The sequence below is a fragment of the Panthera onca genome, chromosome C1 (genome assembly GCF_046562875.1).
Source record: "Panthera onca isolate mPanOnc1 chromosome C1, mPanOnc1 haplotype 2, whole genome shotgun sequence".
Taxonomy (NCBI): Eukaryota; Metazoa; Chordata; class Mammalia; order Carnivora; family Felidae; genus Panthera; species Panthera onca.
In genome coordinates this window covers 110409487-110431752 of record NC_138346.1, presented here as the reverse complement: position 1 = coordinate 110431752, position 22266 = coordinate 110409487, and the positions used below count along the sequence as shown (strand labels likewise).

General features: G+C 40.1%; 1 protein-coding gene and 1 long non-coding RNA gene across 7 annotated transcripts in view; one reads left to right on the top strand and one right to left on the bottom strand.

Moving 5' to 3' along the window:
* Positions 1 to 4892: 4892 nt before the first annotated feature.
* LOC144617180 (uncharacterized) lies at positions 4893 to 14023 on the bottom strand. Its single transcript, XR_013557350.2, has 3 exons — positions 13735 to 14023; positions 13025 to 13073; positions 4893 to 5079 (listed from the first exon to the last, which is right to left on the bottom strand). It is a non-coding gene; the product is annotated as an uncharacterized LOC144617180 (long non-coding RNA).
* A 96-nt stretch (positions 14024 to 14119) lies between these two features.
* The window catches only part of IWS1 (interacts with SUPT6H, CTD assembly factor 1), a 51556-nt gene continuing 43409 nt past the window's right edge, over positions 14120 to 22266 (top strand). For 4 of the 6 annotated variants that reach the window (XM_078451424.2, XM_078451423.1, XM_078451422.1 and 1 more), the window contains exons 1-2: positions 14121 to 14439; positions 16723 to 16838. In XM_078451424.2, the coding sequence (XP_078307550.1) occupies positions 14406 to 14439; positions 16723 to 16838 (150 nt within the window). In that variant the 5' untranslated portion in view covers positions 14121 to 14405. Of the gene's footprint in view, positions 14440 to 16722; positions 16839 to 22266 lie in introns of all 6 variants that reach the window. The other 2 variants (XM_078451425.1, XM_060624828.2) reach the window with 2 other exon arrangements.

The window sequence follows — 22266 nt, the reverse complement described above, 5'->3', positions numbered from 1 at the left end:
ACCTCTGGGGACCTCTGCCCCATGCGCAGGGTGAATGGCATCCTGATGACTAATTTGATTGCCCTGGGGAGGTTAAGGTAATTGGAGGAGAAGGCAAAACTTGATTATGTGGCAACGCAATAAACCAAGGGACCTGGGTAATGATGTTGATGATGCAGATTGTGATGATAGTAATGATACCTTGTCCATCTCTTGGAAGAGGTTGAGGGGGAGTGGGGCATTGTGAAGAGTTTCATTTCTGAGAAGAGAAGCGTTAGGATAGAGTTCTTAACCCTGGCTGGAATACTGTGTGTGTATAAAGACTAATTTCTCTTCCCTCTGGTCCCATATCTGGGATACTCTTTCCAACCTCGCCCACAGGGGTGGCCACAGAATGAAGATAAGTAATGCGCTCCACTTCCAGGCCCTGTGACACCCTGTGCTCTCTCTCTTCCCTCTGCTGGTAACATGCAGAGCATCCAGCAGTGGATTCTGAGGCCCTAAGGAATGGTGAAGCCACAATATGGAAGAAGTCTGGGTTCCTGAATGACCGCTGGGAACAGAGTGCCACTGCCACCCCACTACTGACCCCACTGCCCATTTACAAGAGCAAGAAATACATTTTTTTTGTGTCAAGCCACTGACATTTGTTATGTGTTGTTATGCTACCATAATTAAAACATGATCCCTCTCCCATCCAAATGTGCCTTTGTCCTTTAAACACCAGCTCAAATATTCTTCCAGGAAGTTGGCCCTGATTACTATAGTTCACTCTAGGCTCTAATGTCTACAGCACTTGTTACTCAGATCACGTGATTTACCTCTTAGCATGGATTTTTTTCAAAGTAGAGCTTCCTGATGGACTGTAAGTTTCTCAAGACAAGAATCAAATGTTAGGGTTCTTTGTATCTTCACAGGGCCTAATAAAGATAATGGGGGTACCTGGGTGGCTCAGTCGGTTGAGTGTCTGACTTCAGCTCAGGTCATGATCTTGCAGTTCATGAGTTCAAGCCCCACATCGGGCTCACTGCTGTCAGCCTGTCAGCACGGAGACTGCTTTGGATCCTCTGTCCCCCTCTTTGGGCCCCTCCCTCGCTTGAGCTCCCCCCCAAATAAATAATTATTTTTAAAAAAGATAATAACTATCACCTATATCATTTCCCAAGAAGTATTATTTACGTATAAACACATTTAATCCTCATAACAACTCTATGAGATAAATACTATGATTATCCTCAACTCGTAGATGAGAAAGTTGAAGCACAGACAGGTTAAGTAATTTGTCCAAGGTCACACAGCTAGAAAGTGACAGAACCAGGATTAGAACCCATAAACTTGAGTAATGAATGAGCTTCCAATAGTCATACCATCTTAACCATAATTGTTCTAGGAATGTTAGCTTGTACGTCCAGTTGAACCTGCTGGCTCTTCTGGGCAGGGGGCCATGGTGTCGATCCCTCTGTTCCAGTATCTGAAGCTGGCTAGACACTGAGGAGCTGTCACTCACACCTACTGACTGAGGGAACTAAAGACCAGTTGGAAACATATTGTGCAGGTAGGGTAGGGCAGGATTTGCTCTTGTTGCTGGCACGTGTGTACTACCCAGCACCCTGGGGGGAAAAATGTCAAACAGTCCATGAAAATTCACTGTGGCTTTAGATTGCGTTTGAAAAAATAACACTTTTTTTGCATAGTCCCTAAAACTAGAGATTATAACCAACCCCTAGTAACTTAAAATTTCTCTTGAATCTGCTCTTGAAATAATTATCTTTCCAGCTTTACATTTGCTGTTAAACCAAGACCCAAGAATATCAACTGTCTTCAAATAGACTATTGGAGCCGAAAGGAAGGCCGGGATCTCGAGGTGGTCTGTTGTGCAACTCTCTTACTGACCCAGTCACTCAGTCACTTGCTTGGTGGGTGTTTACTAAGGCCCTGCTCTGCAGTAAATCATCCTGGGTTTTAGGATGTAGGGGGCTTCACACAGTCCCTATGCCTTAGTCCTTGCACCGGACAAATGGAAGGAACTTGCCAAGAAATCTTCTCTTTGTTTATTTGTTTCTTTTAAAATTTTTTTTTAATGTTTATTTATTTTTGACAGAGAGACAGAGCATGAGCAGGGGAGGGGCAGAGAGAGAGGGAGACACAGAATCGGAAGCAGGCTCTAGGCTCCGAGCTGTCACCACAGAGCCCAACTCGGGGCTTGAAGTCACAGACCGCGAGATCATGACCTGAGCCGAAGTCAGACGCTCAACCGACTGAGCCACCCAGGTGCCCCATGTTTGTTTGTTTCTAATCAAAGAATTCCACACATCTCCCCTATGGGCTGGACTTAGTGATTTGCTTCCAAATAATAAAGAATGGAAAACGAGAAATAGTAACTTAACATTAGAGAGACTTAGAAGATACCACCTTAGCTCCAAGTGTTATAGGCTGAAAGGTGTGCCCCCAGATTTCATGTGGAAGCTCTATCCTCCCAATACCTCACAATGTGCTGTATTTGGAAAGATGGCCTTTAAAAGAGGTAATTAAGGAGAAATGAGGTCATTAGGGTGGTCCTAATCCAAACTAACCAAAGTCCTTATAATAAAAGGTGAGGTCACAGAAATACACAAAAGAAAGACCATGTGAAGACAGAGGGAGAAGGTGACCATCTAGAAGCCAGGGAGAGAATTCTGCGGCCACATTGACCTTGGATCCAGAACTGTGAGGAAACAAATCCCTGTTGGTTAAGCTGCCCAGTGTGTGTTATTCATCACAGCAGCCCCAGCAGACTAATTTTTCCTCATCCACGAAGTGACCAAGTTTAGCATCACTTGCATTAAGTCGTCCCTAGGCTGTGATAAGAAGGGTGCTTTACTGTGTGGTATTCTTGCTCAAAGCCTCAACCCCAGTCTAATCATGAGAAAAACATCAGGGAAACCAAACTGAGGGACATCCTACCAAACACCTGACCAGGATGCCTCAGAACTGCCAAGATCATGAAAGACAAGGGACATTCAAGAAACTGTCACAGACCAGAGGAGACTAAGGAGACATGACAATTAAATGCAATGTGGTGTACTGGAAGGGGTCCTGGGACAGAAAAAGGACATGTGTAGAAACAGTTGAAATCTAAATACAATCTATGGTTTTGTTAATAGTATGTGCCAGCGTTGGTTTCTTGATTTTGACAAATGTGATGATAACCAGTAATGTCAGATGCTAATACCAAGGACTCTGGGCAAGGGATATATGAATCTATGCCACTTTGGCAAATTTTCTCTAGTTCTAAAATCATTCCAAAATTAAAAGTATTAAAAACCAAAGACTCCAGTTGAGACCCTATTTTCAATTCTTTGGGTTGTATGCCAAGAAGTGGAATTGTTGGGTCATATGGTAATCTTATATTTAACGTTTTGAGGAACAGCCAAACCTTTTCACAATGGCTGTACAATTTTACATTCCCATGAACAACTGTATGATTTCAATTTCTCTGCGTCCTCAACACTTGTTAGTTTCCATTATTTTGGTTATGGGTATTCTAGTTGGTGTGAAGTGGTATCCTATTGTGGCTTTGACTTGCATGTTTTATTTATTTTTTATTTTTTAAAAATTTTTAACGTTTTTTTATTTATTTTTGAGACAGGGAGAGACAGAGCATGAACAGGGGAGGGTCAGAGAGAGGGAGACACAGAATCTGAAACAGGCTCCAGGCTCTGAGCTGTCAGCACAGAGCCCGACGCGGGGCTCGAACCCACGGACCGCGAGATCATGACCTGAGCCGAAGTCCGCCGCTTAACCGACTGAGCCACCCAGGCGCCCGACTTGCATGTTTTAAAAATGACTAATGAGGGGCGCCTGGGTGGCTCAGTCGGTTAAGCGTCCGACTTCAGCTCAGGTCACGATCTCGCGGTCTGTGAGTTCGAGCCCCGCGTCGGGCTCTGGGCTGATGGCCCAGAGCCTGGAGCCTGCTTCCGGTTCTGTGTCTCCCTCTCTCTCTGCCCCTCCCCCGTTCATGCTCTGTCTCTCTCTGTCTCAAAAATAAAGGTTAAAAAAAAAAATTTTTTAAAAAAATGACTAATGATGCTGAGCATCTTTCTGTGTGCTTTTTAGCCACTCATATATCTTCTTTGGAAAAATGTCTATTCAAGGCCTTTGTCTATATTTAAAATTGGGTGTTTTCCCTCTTCTTACTGAGTTGTAGAAGTTCTTCATGTATTCCAAATATTAAAAGCCCTTATCAGATTTGCAAAAGTGTTCTTCCATTCTGTGGGTTGCCTTTTCATTCCTCCGATAGTGATCCTTTGATGCACAGAAGGTTTTAGTTTAAAGGAAGTCCACTTTATGTATTTTTAATTTTGTTACCTTTGCTTTTGGTGTCATATTCAAGAAACCATTGCTAAATTCAAGGTCATGTAGATTTGCTTCTAAGTTTTTTTTTTTCTGAAAGTCTTATGGCTCTAGCTCTTATGTGTAGGTCTCTGATCCTTTTTAATTTTTGCATAAGGTGTAAGATAAAGGTCCAGCTTCATTTTTTTGTATGTGGATATCCAGTTTTCCCAACACTGTTTATTAAAGAGACTGTTCTTTTCTCATTGAATGGTCTTGGCGCCCTTGTCAAAAATCAGTTGACCATAGGGACACCTGGGTAGCTCAGTTGGTTAAGCATCCAACTTCTGCTCAGGTCATGATCTCACAAGTCGTGGGTTCAAGCCCCGTGTTGGGCTCTGTTCTGACAGTGTGAAGTTTGGAGCCTGCTTCAGATTCTGTGTCTCCCTTTTCTCTCTCTGCCCCTCCCCAGCTCATTCTCTCTCTCTCTCTCTCTCTCTCTCTCTCTCTCTCTCTCTCGCCCTCTCTCTCTCAAAAATAAATAAATATACAAAAATTTTTAAAAAATCAGTTGACCATAGATGTGAAGGTTATCTCTGGACTCTTTATTCTATTGGCCTATATGTCAATCTTTATGCCAATGCTATACTGTTTTGATAATGTAGCTTTGTAGTAAATTTTGAAATTAGGAAGTGTGACTCCTCCAATTTTGTTCTTATTCAAGATTATTTTGACTCTTCAGGAGTTCCTTGAAATTCCATATGAATTTTTGGATGGGTTTTTCCATTTCTGCAAAATAAAAATGCCGTTGAGATTTGATAGGGATTACATGGAGTGTGCATTTTGGGTAGTATCACCATCTTAACAATATTAAGTCTTCTGATCCACGAATATTAGATACCTTTTCATTTATTTATATCTTTTTTTATTGCTTTTGGCAATGTTTTATAGTTTTCAGTGCACAAGTCTTGCCCATCTTTGGTTAAATTTATTCCTAAGTACTTAATTCTTTTTGACACTATTGTAAATGGGTTGTTTTCTTAATTTTCTTTCTTTTCTTCTTTTTCATGACTAGTGTACATAAGTGAAACTAATGTTTGTGTTTTGTTTATGTCTTCTGCAACTTTGCTATCCATAGTAGCATTATTCACAGTAGCCAAAAGGTGGAAACTATTCAAGTGTCCACTAGCAGAAGAACGGATTTTTTTAAATTTTTTATTATATGAAATTTATTGTCAAATTAGTTTCCATAAGAATGGATTTTTTTAATGTGGTATAGACATACAGTCGAATATTATTTATCCATAAAAAAAAAATGAAGTCCTGACACATGCGACAACACTGATGAGCCTTGAAAATATGCTAAGTGAAATAAGCCAGATACAAAAGGCAAAATACTGTATGATTCTACTTATATGGAACATATAGAATGACCAAATTCACTGAGAAAGAAAGGTTAGAAGTTACCAGGGCCTGTGGGGGAGGGAAAATGGGGAATTACTGCTTAATGGATACAGAGTTTCTGTTTGGAGTGATGAAAACATTTGGAAATACACAGGGGTGATGGTTACATAACTTTGTGAATGTAATTAATACCACTGAACTGTGCACTTAAAAATGGCTTAAAAGACAAGTTTTATGTTATATGTATTTTACCACAATTTTAAAGAATAGCAAAAAAAAAAAAAAAAAAAAAAAAAAAAAGAAGGCTATGAAAGTCACTTGGTTCAACCATGGTTCCAAAGCTGAATTCCTTTATGACAACTGGCAGTCTCAGTGGGGTCTCTGAACCCCAAACCCAAACCCAAACCAAACCAAACTGAAACAAAACAAAAACAAAGAATTTTTTTGTAACTTGAATAATTCTTCAGTCACACACGCATAATTATGTATTGAAGTGGGGTTTTGCTCAGGGAAGGGCACACATGTATGGTTTCTACACAAGGTGAGACCAGATGAGTCCATGAAGACATCTTTGCTTGGATCATCGGGATTGAAAATGAAGCCCAATCATAGCAAATTGACCTGGGTAGCTGCCACACCATGGGCAAGTGAGGACTGGAACTTCTAGCTTTCAAATTATGGGCTGTAACCTATGAGTGGGCTGTATCATTTGATATGACATGACAAAATTAAATAGAATCAACTAGAAGTTATCACATGGACCAAAACTAAGCATTATGTGTTATAAAAAACTTGACAGCCTTTTCCCGTCCTCTTTCCTGGCCCCTAACAGACAACTGGTACATTGTTTCTTATAGAATTTTCAAATTTTTAAAATATACTTAGAAGCGACAACAAACATATGTTATCCTCCCCTTGTCACAAAAGATGGGATTCCCTGTTCTGCATTTTGCATTTTTTTCACTGAATCCAGTTTAGAAAATTTTTTATAGCAGTACATAAGGGAGTTTCCTCATTTTTTGTTATAGCTACATAATATTCCATTGTATAAGTATATCATAATTTTGTGATCGTTCCTTTTTGGATATTTAGGTTATCTCCAAAATTTTGCAAGTAGTGTTGCAATTTTTGTAGATATGTAACTTGTACATGGTTAAGTATATTTGTAGGATACATTTGCTGAGGCATATGCATTTGTAATTTTTATAAACATTTCCAAACTGCCTTCTGTAGAGAGCTGTACAAATATACTCCCACAGCACCTGATGAAAGGGCCTCTTTCTCTATGGTCTCATCAATAGAATGTTAATCAGATTTTTGTAATCTGAGAAGTAAAAAATAATATCTCAATATGCTTTATTTGCTTTTATCTTATTTTGCTTTTATCTTATTTTAGGGTGAATATCTTTTCATGTATCTTAGAGCCACTAATCTTCTGTGAATTGTCATTATTTACCCATTTGTCTATTATTAGCCTTCCTATTGATTTCTTCTATAATCTCTTAGGGAGATTAGCCCTTGGTCTCTAATATGAGTTGAAAAAAAAATTCTTTTCTTAATCATTTATATTTTGATTGGGCTAACGATGTGTTGTTTTTGCCATGTGCACATTTTAATTTTTATTAAATTTAATTTTATTAAATTTAAATTTATTAAATTAAACTTCTTTTAAGTTTTTATTTTAATATAGTTAAATGTTTCCATTTTTTTATGGCTTTTGGCTTTTCAATCTTTGTTGGAAAGTCATTTTCTGTTCATATTTACTAAGGAATTGTTAGGTTGGGTTTTTGTTTGCTGTTTTAGTTGTCCACATAAATAAAGTTATACCATTTATAGCATTTTATGAGTATATTTTTACTTAATATAATGTGGATATCCACGTGAGAGCTAAAGATTCACTTCAATTATATTAGTGGCCATGTGGTAAGCCATGGTACCGGTGTTTAGTGATTCATTATCCGCTATTAATGAGCTTTCAAGTGAGTCTCTGTTTTCTTTTTTTTTTTAATTTTTTAATTTTAATTTTAATTTTTTTATTTTTTCCAATGTATGAAGTTTATTGTCAAATTGGTTTCCATACAACACCCAGTGCTCATCCCAAGAGGTGCCCTCAATACCCATCACCCACCCTCCCCTCCCTCCCACCCCCCATCAACCCTCAGTTTGTTCTCAGTTTTTAAGAGTCTCTTATGCTTTGGCTCTCTCCCACTCTAACCTCTTTTTTTGTTTTTTTGTTTTTTTTTTTTTTTTTTTTTTTTTCTGTTTCTGTTAAGTTTCTCAGGATCCACATAAGAGTGAAACCATATGGTATCTGTCTTTCTCTGTATGGCTTATTTCACTTAGCATACATAACACTCTCCAGTTCCATTCATGTTGCTACAAAGGGCCATATTTCATTCTTTCTCATTGCCACATAGTACTCCATTGTGTATATAAACCACAGTTTCTTTATCTATTCATCAGTTGATGGACATTTAGGCTCTGTCCATAATTTGGCTATTGTTGAGAGTGCTGCTATAAACATTGGGGTACAAGTGCCCCTATGCATCAGTACTCCTGTATCCCTTGGGTAAATTCCTAGCAGTGCTATTGCTGGGTCATAGGGTAGGTCTATTTTTCATTTTCTGAGGAACCTCCACACTGCTTTCCAGAGCGGCTGCACCAATTTGCATTCCCACCAACAGTGCAAGAGGGTTCCCGTTTCTCCACATCCTCGCCAGCATCTATAGTCTCCTGATTTGTTCATTTTGGCCACTCTGACTGGCGTGAGGTGATATCTGAGTGTGGTTTTGATTTGTATTTCCCTGATGAGGAGCGACGTTGAGCATCTTTTCATGTGCCTGTTGGCCATCTGGATGTCTTCTTTAGAGAAGTGTCTATTCATGTTTTCTGCCCATTTCTTCACTGGGTTATTTGTTTTTCGGGTGTGGAGTTTGGTGAGCTCTTTGTAGATTTTGGATACTAGCCCTTTGTCCGATATGTCATTTGCAAATATCTTTTCCCATTCCGTTGGTTGCCTTTTAGTTTTGTTGGTTGCTTCCTTTGCTGTGCAGAAGCTTTTTATCTTCATAAGGTCCCAGTAGTTCATTTTTGCTTTTAATTCCCTTGCCTTTGGGGATGTGTCAAGTAAGAAATTGCTACGGCTGAGGTCAGAGAGGTCTTTTCCTGCTTTCTCCTCTAGGGTTTTGATGATTTCCTGTCTCACATTCAGGTCCTTTATCCATTTTGAGTTTATTTTTGTGAATGGTGTGAGAAAGTGGTCTAGTTTCAATCTTTGCATGTAGCTGTCCAGTTCTCCCAGCACCATTTGTTAAAGAGACTGTCTTTTTTCCATTGGATATTCTTTCCTGCTTTGTCAAAGATTAGTTGGCCATACGTTTGTGGGTCCAGTTCTGGGGTTTCTATTCTATTCCATTGGTCTATGTGTCTGTTTTTGTGCCAATACCATGCTGTCTTGATGATGACAGCTTTGTAGTAGAGGTTAAAGTCTGGGATTGTGATGCCTCCTGCTTTGGTCTTCTTCTTCAAAATTACTTTGGCTATTTGGGGCCTTTTGTGGTTCCATATGAATTTTAGGATTGCTTGTTCTAGTTTCGAGAAGAATGCTGGTCGAATTTTGATTGGGGTTGCATTGAATGTGTAGATAGCTTTGGGTAGTATTGACATTTTGACAATATTTATTCTTCCAATCCATGAGCATGGAATGTTTTTCCATTTCTTTATATCTTCTTCAATTTCCTTCATAAGCTTTCTATAGTTTTCAGCATACAGATCTTTTACATCTTTGGTTAGATTTATTCCTAGGTATTTTATGCTTCTTGGTGCAATTGTGAATGGGATCAGTTACTTTATTTGTCTTTCTGTGGCTTCATTATTAGTGTATAAGAATGCAACTGATTTCTGTACATTGGTTTTGTATCCTGCAACTTTGCTGAATTCATGTATCAGTTCTAGCAGACTTCTGGTGGAGTCTATCGGATTTCCATGTATAATATCATGTCATCTGCAAAAAGTGAAAGCTTGACTTGATCTTTGCCAATTTTGATGCCTTTGATTTCCTTTTGTTGTCTGATTGCTGATGCTAGAACTTCCAACACTATGTTAAACAACAGCGGTGAGAGTGGACACCCCTGTCGTGTTCCTGATCTCAGGGAAAAAGCTCTCAGTTTTTTCCCATTGAGGATGATGTTAGCTGTGGGTTTTTCATAAATGGCTTTTATGATCTTTAAGTATGTTCCTTCTATCCCGACTTTCTCGAGGGTTTTTATTAAGAAAGGTTGCTGAAGTTTGTCAAAGGCCTTTTCTGCATCGATTGACAGGATCATATGGTTCTTATCTTTTCTTTTATTAATGTGATGTATCACGTTGATTGATTTGCGAATGTTGAACCAGCCCTGCATCCCAGGAATGAATCCCACTTGATCATGGTGAATAATTCTTTTTATATGCTGTTGAATTCGATTTGCTAGTATCTTATTGAGAATTTTTGCATCCATATTCATCAGGGATATTGGCCTGTAGTTCTCTTTTTTTACTGGGTCTCTGTCTGGTTTAGGTATCAAAGTAATACTGGCTTCATAGAATGAGTCTGGAAGTTTTCCTTCCTTTTCTATTTTTTGGAATAGCTTGAGAAGGATAGGTATTATCTCTGCTTTAAACGTCTGGTAGAACTCCCCTGGGAAGCCATCTGGTCCTGGACTCTTATTTGTTGGAAGATTTTTGATGACTGATTCAATTTATTCGCTGGTTATGGGTCTGTTCAAGCTTTCTATTTCCTCCTGATTGAGTTTTGGAAGCGTGTGGGTGTTTAGGGATTTGTCCATTTCTTTCAGGTTGTCCAGTTTGTTGGCATATAATTTTTCATAGTATTCCATGATAATTGCTTGTATCTCTGAGGGATTGGTTGTAATCATTCCATTTTCATTCATGATTTTATCTATTTGGGTCATCTCCCTTTTCTTTTTGAGAAGCCTGGCTAGAGGTTTATCAATTTTGTTTATTTTTTCAAAAACCCAACTCTTGGTTTCGTTGATCTGCTCTATAGTTTTTTTAGATTCTATATTGTTTATTTCTGCTCTGATCTTTATTATTTCTCTTCTGCTGGATTTAGGCTGTCTTTGCTGTTCTGCTTCTATTTCCTTTAGGTGTGCTGTTAGATTTTGTATTTGGGATTTTTCTTGTTTCTTGAGATGAGTCTCTGTTTTCAGTATTACAAAGGGGCGGGACAAACCTTAGGTGTGTCCCGGTGAGTTGCGAGGCTGGAATGTGAGAGAAGAACCAGGGGGCCAGGTGTGGAGGCTTAGGATGTACTCGTGCCATTGGTCTTTGGACTAGTGGGGGCCCCCTAGTGGCTCAAGCACAAGGAGGATGGTCAGACGTGGAGACCTGGCTTCTCTGACATAGAACAATAAAACTAAGGGGCCTTGAAATCTTCTGATTCAACACTCTCATCTGACACACGAGAAAACTGAGACTCAAAGGGGGCTCAGCAAGCACAATAAGCCCAGAGCTTGGCCCAGAACCCAGATCTCTGAGCCCCGGGTCGCAGCTCTGCCAGTGTCAAGCCACTTCATATATGGTGTGACCTCACTCCCGGAAACGTGTGGCAAGTTACAGTTGTCTCAAAAGGCTGACCGAATAAATCTTGCATGTACTTAGTGTCTCTAGGTTATCATCCAAGAAAAGAGTGGACTGCTGCAAGCCCTTCCTCCCTTCATCTCTTCTCTGTCCTTAGTATCTTTTGTGGGAGAAACAGCCTCCCTTTTGGGTGCATCACCCCCACCACCAGCATGGACCAACCATGATGGGGCTGGAGTGGGGCCTGGGGATTGGAGAAACACCAGCCCTTAAAAGGCAAGGCAGCCAAAACTCAGAAAGGCACATCTGTGTTGCTCTAGCATTTCTCTATCAGGGGGCCCTAAGGGACAGCCAGCTGGTGAAAAGGCTCTGGGAAACTCTCCTGGACCTGTGTTTACATTGACAAGCACACAGCTTTAACTAAACCTCTGTTTATTTAGTTCAAAAGGTTTGTCCTGTCTCACTAACTATGGTATTGGCTTCCTGAGTACAAAAACTAGATCTGATACTTCTTTGTAGCCTTCTGGGTCTCAGCACATTGCTGCACGTTCAGTCGGCTTCTGTCTCTCTCCAAACCACTGGGGCAGTTAGAATCTTTATGTCAAAATTCAGTAATTATTCTCACTTGGCAATGAGAAAGAATGAAATCTGGCCATTTGCAGCAACGTGGATGGAGCTGGAGGGTATTATGCTAAGTGAAATAAGTCAGGCAGAGAAAGACAGACACCATATGTTTTCACTCATATGTGGATCCTGAGAAACTTAACAGAAGACCAGGGGCGGGAGGGAAGGGGGAAAAAAAGTTACAGAGAGGGAGGGAGGCAAACCTTAAGAGACTCTTAAATACTGAGAACAAACTGAGGGTTGATGGGGGGTGGGGGAAAGGGGAAAGTGGGTGATGGGCACTGAGGAGGGCACCTGTTGGGATGAGCACTGGGTGTTGTATGGAAACCAATTTGAAAATAAATTATATTTAATATCAAAAGTAAGTAAAATTCACTAATTATTTTCCTGCAATTGCATTGTTTAGTCCAATCAGTTTAATGGCTGTTGGTCTTGTCCCTCCAGTGAAATTATAAGCTCTTTACAGCAGGATTTGCATTGGGTTCCCTTCCACTGAAACTTCCTAATCATCTTGCTTTATTTACACAGGTACAATCTCACCCATTCTCACCTGCTCTCTTCCAAAGAGAGCCTAGATTCTGGGGTCTCCTCTATCAAAGGAAGGAAAGTTAATATTTTAATCTTATACCTTTGGTTTAATCTTATACCTTATACCTTTGTTAATTTCTTATTCTGATTCTCATAAAAGCCTGAGAAAATGTCATTCCCACAGTTGGGGGCAGACTTAGATTTCAAAGCTGTTTCTATTACCCAGGGAAAGGGATGAACTCTTACAAGAAAATAAGAATTTCTAGGGAGAAACCACCCCTCTCTCTTCCTTCCCTTTCCATGTCCATTGCTGGAGCCTAGAACTGGGTTCTTCCAGCATCCTCTTACTGGTTAACAAAGGGTTCAAGGATTATCAAAGCAGGAATGTGTCGTGAGTAAGAGTACTTTGAGCACTTATAGCAGAGCTGGCATGGGAGAATCCACATCTCTCAAGCCCAGGGTAGGAGATAGACTTTCCAGGGCACCACATGAGGCCTTACAACAAGCTAGGCATACCTAGAAATCCAGTCTAAGATGTATGCTTTGCTAACAAAAGATCCAGTGTTTGCAGGTCTACACCTTCTGGGGAATCTTTGCTTACCTGTACTGGCCCTCTTCTAATCAAAAGGCAGGAACATTCTCTGCTTTGTCTAAGGCAAAAACAAACAAGGAAATGGATTTTATTCAGATTGTGATAGGGAGAGCACTCCAGATATGAAAATCACAATGTCTACACAGGTTGTTTCTGCCTTAGATTTTCATAGGAAGAAAAGTGGGATGATGTATACTTGAGATTGATTTACAAGCAGAAGTTCCAGTCAGGTGAACAGAAAAGTGCTTATCTCTGTGTCTAGGTAGTTTCAGGGGGGAGGGCAGAATTCTAATCTCAGCAAAACATTCATGAAACAGAGAACAGGAAGTTGCGGGGTCTGAGTCTGACCTTATGAGCAGGCTCAGACAAAAGGGGAGGTCTTTACCTGGCCTTGTCAAAGGTGAACAAAGGGTCAGGAAAGAGTGGAGCGTGAGTTTTATCTAGGTCATAGGCAGAAGAGTGGTTCTTCACAGTAAGCGGTTGCGAGATAACTGATAAGTCAGGAAGTTTCTTAACCATTGCTATTCACCAAGGGCATGGGACTCAAGTTTAACAATGTCTTTTATCAGGGGACCTATCTGGAAGCAAAAACTTGTACTTCCTATTGTTGACCAAATGGCTTCTTAAGACGGAAACTGAGTCGTTAAAGATACAAGAAAGGAAAAAAAAAAAGATGCCTTGCAAGGCGGCCCTTTCAATCACGCCAGTTAGTAACGCACCAGAGCTCCCTAGGCTTTGAACTACAAGTCCCAGAAAGCAACGTGCCACTTCCTTCCCGTACTAAGGGCGGGAATCAAGCGCCTCGCTGCATGACGGGAACCCTGATTATTTGGCCGTAGGATGCAGATGTAATTGTAACGTGTCTTCATTTTCCAAAAGCGTAACTCAGAAGATCCTGAACCAAGGCGCGCGAAAAGAGAACCAATAAAGTAACATTAACATCTCCGCGGGGGACAGACCCGATCCCTCTAAAGGAAGGTATTTAACTGAAGCCAGAGCGCCCGCTCAATTTACCCAGGAGTCTCCTTTCCGGCCACGCTGTGCGTCATTACCGTTGCGTCTTTTCATTGGCCAGATAGTAGGGGACGACGCCTGCGCGCTGCATCCCTTTGAGGGTCGTGGGCAGACGCCATTTTGGCCCCAGAGGTGTTTCTGGGAAGTAGATCGCCGAACCCCACGCCTGCTGGCCTGTCGGGTACGGCCTTTTGTGCCGCGGCTTTTAGTGTTTGCGACTGCTGCTGCTGCGGTTTTATTCTCCTCATCCTCGAAACCCTCTAGTCGAGCGGGAGCCTCTGAGCACTGGGCCGCGCCATTGGGGTTCACACCGCCAGGAAGGAGGTGACGGGGGCGGCGCGGGGCGCGGACACTCCCCGCCGAGAGCCCGCCTGCCATGGATTCGGAATATTACAGCGGCGACCAGTCAGGTGGGGCAGGGACTTGGGGGACAAGGCTGGGGGTCGAAGTGGTTATTCCGCGGGGCTTGATCTCTCACCCCCGTGGGGTAGGGGAGGGAGGCCCTGGAGAGGTTCCCTCCCCGACAGAGCCCTCCGAGGACAGTGAGGTGAAGCTCAAAGAGCCCGTCGGTCTGCTGCGACCCCGAAGTTAGAACCTTGGAGAGGGGGATTCTAGACGGAGAGCCGTCTTCTGAATCGGCGAAGGTTTTTGCTGAAACTGGGAAGCTACTTTCATACAAAAACCGCTTCTGTGTGCCTATCCTAGGGAAGGTCTCTCCTGTTAGGGGATTTTTTTTTTTTTTTCTTTTTTTCGGGAGTTGCGAGCGTCTTGCGAGAATTGAAGGGAGCGGTTCGTTGGGGGGTGCGGGATCTTTCCTAGACTTCTCACTTGGAATTAGAGCTAGCTTAATCTCGCTTGCAACATTGGTTTCGAAGTAAGACGTAAGACCTTTGTTTGAGTTGTGTAAGTATTTTAGGGTCAGGCGTGTACGACTGGCACTCACTGGTGATTTTGTGCCTTTACTTCACTTGAGATCTTTCCTCTTTGTCCTCACTTAAGTTTGATCTCCTTCCTCGTCTTGTTTATTCGGTAAACACTGGGCACCCCCTTTGCTAACACTGTGCTAGGCACCGGAGATCGAAAGACAAATAAGGAAGGCAGTTATCTAGTGGGGAAGAACGTTATGTTTCCTTTCACTTTGCATCCAAGTTCCATTAGGTATTCTCTGTCAGGAGTGCCTGAATATCTAAATGTTAATAATCTCTTTTCTGTTTCGAGTTCGCTTCGATTCCATACGTATGATAGCGAATAGTAGTAGGACTACAAACGCGTTTCCAGGCATGCACTGCTGTTTTGCCTAAAATGTTTGCCTGGTGTTTTCAGTTCGTTCTAAATTACTTTTAAATTATTTTTCAAGTAAGGAAGTACATGTAATACATGTATATGAACTAAGTGCTATAGAAGACTTGAAAAAAATTAAGTTACCTGATTTTTCATACTTTAAAAAATATTTATCTCCATATTCTTAACTTGTGCTCTTTCTTGTTGCATCATTTTTAGGTATTCCATAATGATTTCTTATTGTGCTAGGACAGGATTTTAGCCTCTTATGTGCCCTCTTCCCCACACTCTCACTAGTGTAGCATAATTGTTCGTTACATTTCAGAATTATTGTTTGTAATTTGACTGTGTAAATATTCTTTACTCCTTAGCCAAGTAGAGTAGCTCATTAGTACGATAGTGATTTCATTCTTATACAACTTTTTTGGTTTTCCTGTAGTTGACTGTTTCATTTTTAAATTTTTTTTTTTCAACGTTTTTTATTTATTTTTGGGACAGAGAGAGACAGAGCATGAACGGGGGAGGGGCAGAGAGAGAGGGAGACACAGAATCGGAAACAGGCTCCAGGCTCCGAGCCATCAGCCCAGAGCCTGACGCGGGGCTCGAACTCACAGACCGCGAGATCGTGACCTGGCTGAAGTCGGACGCTTAACCGACTGCGCCACCCAGGCGCCCCGACTGTTTCATTTTTAAAGTTTTGTTTATTTTTATTAAACTTCTAACCGAGTCTTCCCATATTCTCCAACAGCCCTAAATCCCTTTCACAATACAATTTTACTTTGTTTTTAAAGTATTGGGTAAAGGTAGGTAGCAACTCATTTTTACCATTTTGCAATAGCACAGTGTATGCGTTACTTTAAGGAGTTTATACTGTTTCTGTACTGGAGTTCCTTGTGCTCTTCATTCATAAATAAATATTTACTGTACTGTACCAGGCAGTGTTCTGGGCTCCAGGGATTCAGCAGTGAACCAAAATCCTTGCTCTTTTGGCCCTTTCATTCAAGTGAGGAAAGACCCACATTAAACAAAATAACTTGGTAAGTCGTGTAGTACGTTAGAAGGTGGTAAGTAAGGGCTATGGAGAGAATAGAGTCAGTTTTTAATATAAAGTTGAAATAGTCAAAGAGCACACTGTTATTTAGAGGTTGTTGATTTGGTCCTTAGTGATGTTTCTTCAGCCTCACGTTTCTTCTATGACGTATTTTCTGCTGCCACATGCGTCACAATACACGTTCTGATGGTGTTTATGTAAGCATTATACTTTTGCTTTGTTCTCAACATTAGTCTCATTAGTTATGCTTCGTCAGTGGTAACCTTTGCTCTTACATTACTCTTGATGCATTGTGTTCATTTCGGTTGTAGATGTTCTCCATCTTACACCTTAAGTGGGTTTTTGTTTTATTTTTAAGCAGATGATGGTGGCGCTACCCCAGTACAGGATGAACGGGATTCAGGGTCAGACGTTGAGGATGATGTAAATGAGCAACACTCTGGATCAGACACTGGAAGTGTAGAACGTCATTCAGAGGTATTGGCTAAACAACATCTTTGGGGAGGCTTTTCCCTTGCGTTCTGTGAGACATGTTTTATTTAGGAGTTGTAGAGCTCCTGTCACGTGGTATAGGCTTCAGACCCTGGGAGTAAAGGGTTTTAAATTAATAGAGAATTGCTTTAAAAATAAACAGGGATAGTCTGGTTTGGTAGGACATCACAGGGAAATAATTTCTGATTGGGTCCCCTTTCAGATATTAGGCAGTTTTCAAATGTGCATATTGATTCGGAAAATGAGCCAGGGCCTTTGATATTTGACTAGGCCTCCCCATTCCCAAAATGATGTCTTAGGGGGGCAGTGAGCATTTACAAGCTGAAGAGATGCCAGTTGAAAGAAAATTAATGGGGTTTTCATCACCTATTGGGATTTGACTTTCTCATTCTGAACTTTTCCAGCATAGAATGCATTTGACAAGCAAATATAATTTAAAAAGCTGTTTTTGCATAATACAGAGTAGTATTGGATCTTACATGTAGCATTTCAATATATTTGGCCTAATAAATATTTTGAAAACTATTTAATTTGCTTCCCTGGTTATACAGTCTGTACTATACAATGTTAATAAAGTTGAGACAGTTTACAATAAGTTTGTTATAAGTTTTTGTTAAACACAAACTGAAACTCATGGGAATGATAAGATGACCAAATTTTTTTTTTTTTTTTTAAGGAGTTCATTTGGCATATATTTTGCTTGATTACAGAAGAATGGAAAATTGTCCAATTTTGAGATTGTATTATTGATTCTGTCCTTTAATAATGTCATTAGTGTATTTATATATCTAAAAAATATTTATTGAGCACCCATTATGTGTCAGGCTCTTTTGACCTACCTGGGACTAAATGAGGTCTCATCATCACCAAAATGCTTCTCTTCTTAGATTTATTTTTCAGTAGGGGGAGAAAGACATTAAACAGTATTCATTTTGGGGGCACCTGGCTGGCTCAGTTGGTTAAGAATTTGACTCTTGATTTTGGCGCAGGTCATGATCTCACGGTTCATGGGATCGTGCCCTATGTCAAAGCTCCGTGCTGACAGTGCAGAGCCTGCTTGGGATTCTCTCTCTGCCCCTCGCCTTGTGTGTGCATGTGTGCTCTCTCTCTTTCAAAATAAAAACTTTAAACAGTATTCATTTTTTAAAAATGTGCAGTTTGTTAAGAGATGATAAGTGCTGTGGAGAAAGAAGAATGTTAGAGCAAGGTGAAGGGTGCCAGAATAGAAGGCAGGTTTTGTTGTTAAATAGGGAGGTACATGTAAGCCTTATTAAGAAAGTGACTTTCAGATCAAGGCGTGAAGGGTGGTAAAGGAATATCCACATGGCTGTGTAGAGGAACACACACACACACATACATACATACATACATACATACATACATACATACACACAGCATTCCAGGCAAAGACCCTAAGGTGTGAATGTGCTTGATGTCTTCAAGGAACACCAAGGAGCCAGAGGGGCGGGGTAGGTAAGTAGGGGGCACTCGAGATGAGAGGCTAAATGGACTGGGAGAAAGGCTTATCTTTTAGTTATGTTTAGTTTTTTAGTGGTTATGATGCCCCTCAGTTTTTTGTATGCTCCTATGCATTTAGACTAAATTCTAATAATGTATTGATTGATACGTAGAAATTACTTGATAATGTAAATGTTGTTACAGTTTATTTAGTGTGTAGCTTCTCATTAAAGTTTCCACTTTGGAAACTAGCATGAGAAGATTGGCTCATGGCTTCGTGCTTTAGTTATAAATGTAATGTAGGCTTACCTTTAAGCATCTTCAACTACTTTTTTGTAATCAACTGGATTCTAAATAAATGTGCATGTTAAAAATTTGGGAACTATATTAAAGCTTAAAGAAGATCCTGAGACAAAAGGAAAAATCGGGGGTTCCTGGGTGGCTCAGCTGGTTAAGCACCCGACTTTGGCTCAGGTCATGATCTCATGGTTCATGGGTTTGAGCCCTGCATCAGGCTCTGCACTGACAGCTCAGCCTGGAGCCTGCTTTGGATTCTGTGTCCCTCTCTTTTCTCTCTGCCCCTCTCCCACTTGTCCTCTCTTTCTCTCTCTCTCTGAAAAATAAACAAACATTAAAAAAAAATAAAGGAAAAATCAGTAATACCCTATTTTAAAAATCTTGGTATTTTGTTCATTTTGGTTTTTTCTGCATCCTCTGATCTTGAAAACTATCACTTGTCTTTTTTTAAAAACCACTTATTGAGATAAATTTACATACCATACAGTTCACCTGTTCAAAATATGCAATTCAAGGGTCTTTAGTATATTCACAGTAGTGCAGCCATCACCGTAGTCCATTTTAGAGTATTTTTATCACTTGAAAATGAAACCCTATAGCTGTTACCTGCTTATCACTCCCTGCCCCCATTCTTCCCTGTTCTGGACATTTCATATGAATGAAAATATATAATATGCAGTCTTTTGTGATTGGCTCTTTTATTAAACATGGTATTTTCAAGGTTTGTTGTAAACCATATATGTTGGGTATATGTATATAGCATATCCATATATATATATTGTAGCATGTATTGGTACTTTTTGTGATAACATTCCTTATATAGATAAACCACATTTGTTTATCCATTTGTCAGTTGGTGGACATTTAAGTTTTTACCTTTTGGCTGTTAGGTGAAGTGCTTCTGTAAACATTTATGTAGAAGTTTTTGTGTGGACATATGTTATTTCTCTTGGGTATGTTCCTAGGAGTGGAATTACTGGGTCATATGGTAATTTTATTCTCAGTTGAAGAACCCCTCAAGCTGTTTTCCAGGTTGGCTGCACCATTTTACATTCCCACCAGTAGTGTATGAAGGTTCTGATTTCTCTGTATCCTTACCAACTCTTGTTATTACCTGACTCCTTGGTAATAGACATCTTAGTGGATATGCAGTATTATCTCATTGTGGTTTTAATTTGCATTTCCCTGAAGAGTAATGATGTTCAGTGTCTATGTAGGTGGATCTTCTTGGAGAAATGTCCATTCAGATCCCTCATTCATTTTTTAGTTGGGCAATTTTTCTTGTTATTGAGCTGTAAGAGTTCTTTAAATAGTATGGATACAGTCCCTTATTAGGTGACTGATATGCACATATTTTTTCCCATTACATGAGTTACCTTTTCACTTTAGTGTGCTTTCACACACAAAAGTTTCTTATTTTAATGAAGTTCAATTTATGGGTTTTTTTTCCTTGTATTGCTTGTGTTTTTAGTGGCATGTCTAAACATTCTTTGCCAAATCCAAGGTCATGAAGATTTACTCCTATGTTTTAAGAGTTTTATAGCTTTAGCTCTTACAGATCTTTGGTTGATTTTGAGTTAATTTTTGTATATTCTGTGAGATAAGGGTCAGGTTCCATTCTTTTGCATGTGGATGTCTAGTTGTCTCAGCACTATTTGTTGAAGAGAATTTTCTTTCCTCATTGAATGGTCTTGGTGCCCTTGTCAAAAATCAGTTGACTATAGGGGCTCCTGGGTGGCTCAGTTGGTTAAGCGTCCGACTTTGGCTCGGGTCATGATCTCGTGGTTTGTGAGTTTGAGCCCCATATGGGGCTTGTGCTTGCAGCTTGGAGCCTGTAGCCTGCTTGCAATTCTGTGTCTCCCTCTCTCTCTGCCCCACCTCCACTCAGGCGCGCTCTCTCTCTCTCTCTCTCTCTCTCTCAAACATTAAAAAAAAAAATCAGTTGGCCGTGGATATAAGGGTTTATTTCTGGATCTCCAGTTCTAATTCGTTCATATCTGTGTCTGTACTTACACCAATACCATAGTACCTTGAGTAAGTTTTGAAATCAAGGAGTGTGAATGCTACTTTGTTCTTTTCTAACGTTTTATTTCTTCTGGGTCCCTTGCAATTACATATGTATTTTATTTAAAAAAAAATTTTTTATTAATGTTTATTTTTGAGAGAGAGAGACAGAGACAGAGTGCGAGCTGGGGAGGGGTTGAGAGAGAGAGAGAGAGAGGGAAACACCAAATCTGAAGCAAGCTCCAGGCTCTAAGCTGTCAGCACAGAGCCCAACGTGGGGCTTGAACCAACGGAACTGTTAGATCATGACCTGGGCCGAAGTTGGACACTTAACCGACTGAGCCACCCAGGCTTCCCATTACATATGTATTTTATAATCAGCTTGTCAATTTCTGCAGGGAAGGGAGCTGGGGTCCTATTAGGGATTGCATTGAGTTGATGGGTTTGGGTAGTGTTGTCATCTTGACAATGTAGATCCATGAATATAGGGTGTTTTAAATTTCAGTTTCTTTTGACACTGCATTGTAATTTTCAGTGTACAAATGTTGTGTTTCTTTTTAAAATTTATTCCTAAGTGTGTTATTCTCTTTAATTCTTGGTAAGTGGAATTGTTTTATTTTCAAATTCAGATTGCTACCATTTTTCCTACTCTGATTGCATTGTGGTATGAGAGCTACTCTGTATAATAATATCTATCTTTTTAAATTCATTGAGGTTTGTTTCGTGGCCTGGTGTATGGTTTGTCCTGGAGAATGTTTCATATGCACTTGAGAAGAATGTACAATCTGTCTTTGATTCTACAGTGTGTCTCCTGTAGACAACATGTAGTTGGATCTTTTTTTAAATCCAGTTTCTATCTTTTGATTGGCTTGTTTAATCCGTTTACAATCTAATGTTTTTAAGGGAGTTGGAGTCTGCCATTTTACTGTGTTTTTTCTGTAGTCATGTCTTTTTTAACATATTTGTTATTCACATATTTATCTTTATTTTGGTGAGTACATTTAAATTCTACAATAGCAGATTTCAGTTACAGGATGGAGTCCTCAGTTACAGTCACCATGTTACATGTTAGATCCCCAGATCTTATTCATCTTATAGCTGAAAGTTTGTATTCTTTTATCTCCCCATTCCACTTGCTCCCTGAACCTTTGACAACTACTTTCCTACCTTGTTTCTCTGAGTATGACTTTTTTTTTTTTTTAAAGATTCCACATACAAGTGATACCATGCAATGATTATCTTTCTCTAACTTATTTTACTTAGCATAACACCTTCAAGGGCCACCTATGTTGTCACGAGTGGCAGTTTTTCCTTCTTTCCTGTGGCTGAATATCCCATGGTGTGTATATACATACGTATATAATATATATATATATATATATATATTTTCTTTATCCGTTCTTCTGTTTGTTTTTTTGAGAGCCACTAGTTAGTTGGGGAGGGCAGAAGGTGAGGCAAAGAGAATCTTCCACACTCAGCACAGACCCCAATGCAGGGCTCAGTCTCACAACTGTGATATCAAGACCTGAGCCAAAATCAAGAGTCTGGATGGATGTTTAATCCACTGAGCCACCAGGTGCTCTGGTATCCATTTATCTGTTAATGGACACTTAGATGGTTTCCCATATTTTGGCTCTAGTGAATAATGTAACAG